Source organism: Harpegnathos saltator, unplaced genomic scaffold (assembly GCF_003227715.2).
Source record: "Harpegnathos saltator strain DR-91 unplaced genomic scaffold, Hsal_v8.6 scaffold163, whole genome shotgun sequence".
Lineage (NCBI taxonomy): Eukaryota > Metazoa > Arthropoda > Insecta > Hymenoptera > Formicidae > Harpegnathos > Harpegnathos saltator.
Window position 1 is genome coordinate 91,513 of NW_020229943.1, and position 10,504 is coordinate 102,016.

The window sequence follows — 10,504 nt, forward strand, 5'->3', positions numbered from 1 at the left end:
TAATCCTGAAGAATCAGACGAGAATGATGTTAATATGACGTACTTATCAGAGGATCACGTTCGAATCGAAGATCTTGACGAAGAGAAAATACACGGAACCAATTCAATTGATAACCAATCACAATCAAAGAAGACAAGCACAAACACACAGCATGAACAAACTGATAGCCCACATACGAGAAATCCGTATGAAACCTATCCGCTCGAAGTTCCGAACCAAACTGAGAACTTTCCCACCGACTCTATACTCTTCTCGCCTGAAGAGTTAGCCGATCCTCCGAGTATACATGTAAATGATGCACTAGTTCACGCATCCGATTCGCCTAAGGAACAAATTAAAGAACAAGAGTTAGAAAAAAGGTCCGCTGAAACCTTTCGGCCTATGCTAACCCGAAGTCGAGCCAAGCAAAAAACCGGGGTTATAAATGAAGAATCTGCAGGCACAAAAAAGCGACGACGACCGCCGAAGCTTTTACCTGAGAATACCGATGACAGTGACATTGAACTGCCAATGATTATTACAAAAAATTCACAGGACACCGACCTCCAAACCAAAGGGAAAAATTTAATCGAGTCCAGAGATGCCCATTTTTTACGCAGGGATAATTTGCTGTATTCTACAGATACCTCAGGAAATCCTATCGATGCCGGTGCTAAAAAATTATTCGAGAGACAAGAAATACCGAAATTGGCAGAGTTATCGGTTAGCGTACCTACCAGGTGTATGCATAAGTGTTTTCCGGTTTAACTAAGAGATGGCGCCAGCGAAAAGTACGCAGCGTATTAATTTCACACATACGTCATTTTGTTCGTCTGACATTAAACTACAAACACACACAAGTTGAGTCCGCCAAAAACTAGCGTCTTTGTTTTATCGTTCAGTGATCATGTCAAGTTTTGTGCCTGAAAAAGAACATTTGCGGCACGCATTGCTTTTCTTATTTAATCAAAAGAAAAAGGCTGCTGAAAGTCAACGTTTGTTAGTAAAAACATATGGTGAACACGCTCCATCGATTAGAACATGTGAGACATGGTTTCGACAATTTAAAAGTGGTGATTTTAATGTGAAAGACAGTGAGCGCTCTGGTAGACCACAAAAATGCGAAAACGAGCAATTGCAGGAGTTATTGGATGATGACCCAACTCTAACTCAACGGCAATTAGCAGAAGCATTACATGTGTCACAAGAAACAATCAGCAGACGTTTACGAGCAATGGGGAAGATCAATAAACTCGGTAAATGGGTCCCACACGATTTGAATGAACGTCAAATGGAAAATCGCAAAGTCACTTGTGAAGTGCTGCTTCAACGCCACGAAAGGAAATCATTTTTGCATCGAATTGTGACGGGTGACGAAAAATGGATTTATTTTGAAAACCCGAAGCGGAAAAAATCGTGGCTTTCACCTGGCGAAGCCGGTCCTTCAACACCAAGGCCAAATCGCTTCGGCAAGAAGACCATGCTCTGTATCTGGTGGGACCAGAGCGGTATTGTAACTGTGTATTATGAACTCTTGAAGCCCGGCGAAACCGTTAATACACAACGCTATCGCCAACAAATGATTAATTTAAAGCACGCATTAATCGAAAGACGACCGAAATGGGCCAGAAGACATGGCAAAGTGATTTTGTTACACGACAATGCGCCGTCTCACACAGCAAAACTAGTGAAAGAAACCTTGAAATCGCTTGGATAGGACATCCTTCCGCACCCGCCGTATTCGCCAGACCTGGTGCCATCTGACTATCACCTCTTTGCATCAATGGGGCACGCGCTCGCAGAGCAGCACTTCAGCAATTTCGAAGAAGTTGGAAAATGGCTCGACGAATGGTTTGCCGCAAAAGACAAGCAGTTTTTCTGGCATGGTATTCATAAGTTACCTGAAAGATGGGCGAAATGTGTAGAAGCCAATGGCCAATATTTTGAATAAAATAAAAATTAATTTCCCTTGAAAATTACGTGTTTTTTGTACCAAAAAACCGGAAAAAACTTATGCATACACCTGGTAAATTAATAAAGAAGACTAAACGATATCACATCATTCTCCCCATCAGCGAAGATCTGACCGAAGAACCGACAATGATATTAACCAACATAAGCAAAGTAGCTATCAACTTACGGAAAATAACTGAAGAATTGAATCTTGCGAGCATCAGTATCGCTATAAATGAACACATATTAAATGTACCTTGAAATGACATTAAAACAAAATTTCAAATTGCATTTTCAGGCTCCAACATAAGAATAATTATTTGCAAAGGGCTAATCAAATATCCGCCAAAAGGTATACGAGAAGCTATACTCCAAGAGATGCATTGCACTCCAGTGGGAGGACATAAAGGAGTAACCAAGACTTACAACCGAATCCGCCAAAATTACTATTGGGAGAACATGAAAGAAGAAATCCGACGATACATTCGACAATGTCTGCAGTGTCAATTAAAGAAATTGGTTCGAGTAAAGACAAAACAACCCATGGTAATAACCGATACCCCAGGATGGACATTCGACAAAATAGCAATGGACATCGTAGGACCACTGCCACGTACTAAAAATGGTAACGAGTATATCCTCACAATGCAAGATCAACTAAGTAAATTCAGCTTAGCCGTGCCATTACCGGATCAAACTGCTGCAACAATAGCTGATAAATTCGTGAAGAGATTCATCACCATTTTTGGATCACCCAAGGCTGTATTCACAGATCAAGGTAGAAACTTCATTAGTGATTTAATGAGGAAATTGGCCAGATACTACAGAATACGAAAATTTCGCACCACCGCCTTTCATCCTCAATCAAATGGCTCACTCGAAAGATCTCATTACGCATTGGGAGAATACCTGAAACAATACGCCAGCGACGAAAAAGAATGGGACGAATGGGTAGACTTAGCTATCCAAAATTATAACACTAGCATATACGAAGGAACTAAACATACGCCATACGAATTAGTTTTCGGGAGACCTGCACGAATACCTTCAAACGACCACTACTTGAAGACGACAAAATTAGAACATATGATAATTATCTAATACAATTATTTACTAGGTTACATCAAATTCAAACAAGAGCAAATAATAATTTAGTAGAAGCCAAAGAAAAATCAAAAATTCGTTATGATAAAAAAATTAACCCTCAGAAATTTAAACCCGGAGATCAGGTATTTTTATTAAAAGGACCCAAACCCGAGAAATTTGGAGATCAATATACGGGACCGCACGAAGTATTAGAAATAGTAAATAGAAACAATATCAAAATCAAACTGAAGAAAAACAGTCGTATCGTACATCCGAACAGACTTTGAATCTCTTATATTACGCCAACTCTAAAAGCAAGCTAAACACCCGGAAAATTTTCGACACTCATTACTCAAATAATTACAACTTTCAGATGTATCGCAGATTCAGCGCAATCATCTTCTTTCTATACCTACTACACCTTATACATTATACACCTTATACTACTATACCTTATACTTTTATATATTTAAATATACTTATACTTTTATACTCTTATATAATTTTATATACTCTTATACTTTCATATATATATATACATATATCGCAGTATACACATACATTTTGCGTTTTATCCAATTACACCCGCGGAAGGACGAAAGAAAAGAAGGAAGAGGAATTGGAGGTTGCCTTCTATCTTTCCTCCTTCTACTCCAAAATAAAATTAAAACATAAGCTCAAAATACACTTGTCTAACACATTAGAAGGACAAAAGAAAAGAAGGAAGAGGATTCGGAGGTTGCCTTCTATCTTTCCCCCTTCTAACCCCAAAAATTACAATATACATACAAACACATTTATATTTTAGCTAATAATTTAAAAGAAAAAAAAAAGGACGAAGAAAAAGAAGGAAGAGATGGAAGTCACCTTCTATCTTCCCTCTTTTTAATTATATTCTTATCAATCTATAGGCTTAGCAACTAAAAACTGCGTAGTATGTAAGCTTTGACATAATACACTCCGCTAGCAAATGTTGGCTACCCCCAACATTTGTCTAAGGTGGGGGGTGTTACGTCCTGCTGACTCTGCATACTTTGAATTTGTTGTCAAGTAGGGCGGATTGCATTTTTTATTATACTACCAAATATTCACATTCCGCGACCCTCCGAGAACTGTGACGTCACACACACAGATTTCTCTTTCTTTTCTCTCTGCGTTAATCACCAGAGTTTCCTCTATTTCCGTCGGAAAAGATCCGTTGAGTCATTTTGGCCATATACCTCCTCTCCAAATAACCTTAAATAACTTCACGTTCGGAGCAATAATTTTCTTTGAAGACGGACCGACCAGACAATCTTTCATGCTGTTATATGATGTTGCCAGCCTTTGATCTTCGGAAACTCACACGTTTCCCACGTTATTCATAAATTCCTATCGCGCACAACCTCTGACTAACCCTAGCGAAACCTTGAAATCTTTTACTGCCATAGATACCCAATCCTTTATCATATTTATCTAAGAACTCTACTAAAACCCCACTTCCGAAAAGTTTGCAACAAAATCCTATACCCATATTTGGACATAAACTTTGGAGCCTGACACAACTTTCCAAACCCCACCTCTCGACCGAGGTGACGTTTTTGGTAAAGTAAAAAAGCTATGCCACTTCTATTTTTTCTCCCAACCGACCCGCAGCCAGGACAGAGCCTTCTCTCCAATACCCCTTCAGGGTTTCTTGAAGAATAGATGACTGAAGAACACTGATCTGACTCACTACAGATCAGTGTTCTTCAGTCATCTATTCTTCTGTGCAACGATCTCGTGCACCCTTGAGACATTGCGAGAGATCCTGCTGAGACCAGTTTCTAGTCCTTGGCGCAACTTGGGTCCATCCTCACAGAGACGCAGCAACCACACCTTTCATTGTTTACTAAGATCAGAGAAGTCCAGCAGTAAGTTATTTGTATTTTCTTTTACCTGAATGATCTCTCTCGTTTCATTTCTTTTTATCTTTTCTTCTCTCTCTTTTCTTTTCCTTTCGTTTTATTTCCGTTTTCTATCCTCCTTGGCATTCCTCCTTAATTGTTAAATCAGACGTCAGTGGCCCAATCCTTTCGATCACAGTCGGACATAACGAACACGGAATATTGTTCTGAATAATCGAGAATCATTGTTCTGAGCGCGATTGTTAACCACATATGTATACAGACACATTATAAAATCTTACAAATTGTATTTCATTGTGAACTTCCGTCTAATCACTAATAAAACAAGTTGTTTGTAATTGTAAACCAATCACGTTTTCCAAATAATTATTCTCAACCAAAATTCTCCCTTCCCTCAACTGTCGCTCACGGTCCTATCCCAGGTAAAAGGATTCAGTTCCTTGACCTAAATAAAGGACCACCGATGTACGTCTGCGCCAGATAAAGGGGTTATTCCAATCCTTGATCTGTTCCGCAGATTTGCGAGTACGTCGGAGCTTGCGAAAGCAAGCGTCAAGTTGCGTTCCTCCTCCAGGACGTAACAGTATCAACAAATCGTGGACATTGGCTTAATAGTTCATATCCATGAAAAATGGACCCAGTTGGCGCTTCGAATCAGCCAACTTTTCGCTGTAAATGCAGCCATGCCTGCTCTCAAGCTTCTCTCTACTTGTACCTTTCAAGTGGTCCGTTCTTTTTAGCTGCACTACTGAACGAGTGCAATAAGTTCAAGTGAGCAAAAATATAGTTGTCTCATTCTAACTTATTGCACTAATGCCGCAGTGACCGCAGTGCAGCTGAAAAGAACAGACCAAATAATTAAGCCCCAGAGTTTTGTTGTCTACGTAGCATACAGAGAGGAGTGATACGTAGGAGTAAATAATTTACACATAAATGGATTCCGAGAATTACACGGTAGAACTGATACGTCGGGATATTATGAAGATCATTTTCAAGTGAACACTTTAATACAAGTAAATATATGTATATATATGTGTGATTCTATCTCATAAACTATGAGATATAACCTCAATCTCAACTTTAGATTAACATCAATTCTGGGAAAAGAAGAAGGAAAGAAGAAGAGAAAATTAACATCATGTTTTACAATAATAAATAGTAGGATCATGTTTACAATAATAAATAATATGTTAGGAATTATATTCTGATAAGCCAAATAACAAATCACCATGTATTTTCTGTTAAGGACATATAACAATGCACTGGGCTGTTGAAAGCATTAGACGAATTCAATACCGAAGGTAGGACCAAAATTGCGGTGTTAGAATCCTCCATAGAGCGATTAGCGTCTGTTGCTGAAACCGAACCAAATGAGAAGAAGAAGACTGAGTTGTTGTCCATCGTTGAGAGCTATAAGGAGCAATTAAATATGTTCTTGGTGGTTTTTCGCAAGGCTAATGTCGTTAGCACTTGTGTCATAGATAAATTAGTTAGGGAGAATCTGCTCTCCCTGCCAGAGGAGCGGCAAAATGCTCTTCGTAAACGACGAGACAAACAAAGTTTGACAGATTCTTCTAGCCAAATCACAGACAAATTATTCAGCATCGTAAGGCATCTAGCTGAGACAACTCAGAGAAGTACTGATTTATTGGACATATTGTGTACGTACTATATTTTTGAATTATTTCATAAAAATATTGAATTTATTAGATATCTATCATGCAGAATGAAGCAGCTATTATCCTATCTTGAATATCTTGAACATATGAGATGTGAGAATAGAAAAATATTTAATAGAAAATACATGGTACTGAAACAATTGTCTTATAGTAGTAAAGTTTTATTTTCTAAGTAAACTAAGCTTTAAAAATCTAAATCCTTTATCATTTTTTCCTAAGTTATTTTTTAAATAAAATGTTTTAATTAAAAATGTAATAAAATTTATTAAAATGTTTTTTTGTATCATAACTGATTTTGAATCATTCTTTATTATAGGTGATTGTATTTCTTTTGATAACTGTTATCGAAAAATAAGCTCAGAAACAGCATTCCATTAAAAAAAAAAAAGTGACCTTCAAATCTTGAGAATCACCTGAAAAAAGCGTTACAGCCGCAAGGATTACTTCTGCACCATGTAATTTCTCTCTTTGTTAGATAAATTATTATTTATTATTATCGTCTCACTATATATTGTCTGTTTAAGAATAATTATTACGATTCTACCAATTTTGCTGTTGTTTCAGTAACATCCTCTGACAAGGTTGATAACACGAGAAACGAGCTGGAGCATCAAGAGCAAGTGATAGTGCAATCGGGAAAGCTCTTAGGAAAATATGGTAAATGCGAAGTCACTGATGAAGTATTACTTGCATTGGCCTTCACGTTCTTCCTCGCCTGCGTGTTTTACATTTCACAAAAGAGACTGTTCTGAAAGCCCTTTGTATGTGATATTAATTAAATGGACTGATCATTTACGGTGATATTGCGATTGTAACATATTGCGCAGGAACTCTCACGATAAATGACATAGAGAATGTATGTACTATTTAAGAGGAGAAATCGGGTGAGTTTTTACAAGTATTTTAATGGCTTTACGCGTGTGTGGATAAATTGCTCGTTAATCTCTGAAGGACGTTTTCATTCGGTCACCAAATCTTATTAAATAAATAAACTCAACTGGTTGTATATAATGGTATCCTATAAGAGGATAAAATATTTATTAAATTTCAAAATGTATACACGTTTCTACTATTCATTATCACTAAAATAACGATGTCGCATCGCGAGACGCTATGGAAATTAATTGCTCGTACATTTTTACAACCGCTTATGAATTCCTCCCTGGTGACTATTCCGTCTCTGTCTGTGTCCATCTCCTTGAAGAACTTGTCCACTTGGATGTTAACTGCGGGCTGGATGGTCTGCGCGTCCTGCACCATCTCATAAATCGCGGATATTACGACCAACATTTCTCGCTTCGTGATGCAACCGTCTCCATCAAAATCATAGAATCTAATGAAAAGTAGGTCCAGAGAGTATTTCGCATGTTATGACCTTCGAGATTATTGACTTCAATAAGTATCAGTGATCAAATATTTAATAAATATCCAATAATCAAGTAAAATTTCTATTGCGACTAATATTAACATTTTTAAATGTCACTTTTTAACTTTGAGTATTATTCCGAGGAAAAATTATTATATATGTAAATTTTCTCTGCACAGCCATCATTAAACAGCAAGAAAAAAGTAAAGTACAAAGTGGTCAATCTGTGTCCAAAGAAGTTACAGAAAATCAAACCGAACTTCTTAACTGACACAAAATAAAAATCTTTCAGGTTGCGCTCGAAAATGAACCTGGAATCAGACGGTCCGTTACTAACAGCTATTACTGCTCATCCAAATATCCAAGAGAGCTGATCGACAATGCCGTTCACGATCGATGCTGTGGCATCCAGAAGATTGCTGAAGCTGACGAAACCGTCGCCGTCCTTAACGAAACTATGGAAGACGATTTGCGTGTATCTGGTTGGGTCACCCAATGGGAACAGTTTTTAGCGTATGCGGGTTTCAAATCGCCAGGCGTCACACTGTTTGCGCAGCATCTCCGCCGGCGGACCGTATCGTCGTCAGTCCTGAAAAGACAGGACTTTTAGTTGAAAATATTTGAGCGAACGTTAATTTAGAACGCGATGTCGTGAACTTCTCGCGAAGAAATGGGAAAGAGATCTTTCCTTCTAAGTATTCTCTTGACGCGTGAAAAATTGGTCGCAAGTTTTGATACTTTTTTTGTAATCTTTTCTCGTAAGTTCTTGTAGTGTGTAACGATTACCGTGCGCGTGTTAGCTCGTTTCATGTAGTGAAAAGTAAAAATAAGAATTCTGAATAGTTTTGTATACTAATATTTTTTTCGTAGTCATAACATAAAAACTTATGCAATGTGACTTAACCCTTTCGTGTCTGACTTTTTTCTAGAAATAATCTGCGTCTAATTCACGTCTTACTAAAGGTTTTTAGAATTGCTGATTATGAATTTGTAGTCAAAATTTCAAAATTCAGAATAGTACCTATAGTTGTAAAATATTTATATAGAAATTATATAGAATATACAAGTCAATATGTCCGCATATATTTCATTTCTCACCTTTCGTTTACATGTAAATAACGATAATTACGAATATCGTGATCTTATATGTATATATATTTATATAATAAATTACACAGTCTGTTTTGTCAAATATTTATTTCTATATACACCTTTCCCTTTTTAAATGCAGAATTGTAATTAAAATTTAGCAATATATAGGTTAGGAGTCATTTAAAACCCAATGCACGTCGCCACTATCTCAATCAGCTGATTGAGTGCAAGGCTTGCTGCAGATTTGCTGCCAATTTGCTCTCGTGTCTTGTGCGCAAGTGTTGCTCGGTGTTTGGTGCCTATTTGGTGCTAAGTTATGCGCAGCAAAACTTGCGTTGTTTTTGCTGCAAATTTACTGCAAATTGCCCCGCATCAAGCCTTGACGTCAAAACACAATCCTAAAGAAGACACAGTTGCATATGGTTTTGGCATCAAGTTTTGATCGAATTTGCTGCCAATTTGCGCTCAATTTGCACTCATTTTGCTCATTGGGAAATAAATGCTTTAATTGCAAATGGTATCGTATGGTTTTTATAAATAAAACCTTCTGATAATTTTATAGCTTCTACTGTAGTCTTCTAAGAAATCATTTACGTTACTAGGCTTTTCATAACCATGATATACACCTACCACTCCTATATATTGAGGATATTCATATATCAAGCATAATATGGAATATATTTGAAAGGTTAGGACTTTTGCTAAGAGATAAACCATCAATGTTAACTAATAAATTTAATTTTTGTGGTTGTTCCTCTAACAAATTGATAAGCTTTTCAACTGCAGATTGAACTTCAATGTGTGAATAAGTGCCTGAACCTACAGGTTTGCTGAATATCTATAGAGGAATATAGAGCAAAGTTCTGGGATCCTGAGGCACAAATATTAGCTTCTGATTGTAATAATTGTAGCAAGTCTTGTAAAGCTGAATGTGAAATGTTATGCGATATTGCCCATAATCGTAATTTATTGATAAAATTATTTTCATTATCTTTTACTACATTTAGTCTCAGATCTATTGAAGCATTGCATTCTGTAATATCATCAAAATTATCCAGGGAATCTGAAGTATTAGAGCAGTCTGTTTTACTATTACACATTGCAATTCTATATTTTCCATGACTGTTGGGGTTCTGAAATATTGTTATTACTATTATATATTGATACATTGTCAGAATCACTTGAATAATTTTGTGATAAATCTAAACATGTTGCGGTTCTTCTGTTTATTTTTCTATATAGTGTTGCTTTAAAGAATCTACGTTTCATATTAATAATAATCTTAAAAGTAATATTGTTTAACTTCTAAAAATGATTGTGGTGTGTGTGTGTGTGGTGGTGGCGCCTTGGTTATTTTTCACCATAGACCTTATATATATGGAATGGCAATTGACAATAGTTTCTGTTGAGAAGTGATGTCCGGAGGAGGTTAGACAGAGAAACGTACTTTTCAGGACTTCTC

General features: G+C 36.9%; 1 protein-coding gene and 1 pseudogene across 1 annotated transcript; one reads left to right on the forward strand and one right to left on the reverse strand.

Moving 5' to 3' along the window:
- Positions 1–5,589: 5,589 nt before the first annotated feature.
- LOC112588154 (uncharacterized) lies at positions 5,590–7,530 on the forward strand (annotated as a pseudogene).
- Positions 7,474–7,940, reverse strand: LOC112588149 (neurocalcin-delta B-like; the record flags this gene model as incomplete). Its single annotated transcript, XM_025296949.1, has 2 exons — positions 7,474–7,602; positions 7,719–7,940. Coding segments are annotated over 2 exons (261 nt in total), but the record flags the coding sequence as incomplete, so codon positions are not given.
- Between the last annotated feature and the right edge of the window lie 2,564 nt (positions 7,941–10,504).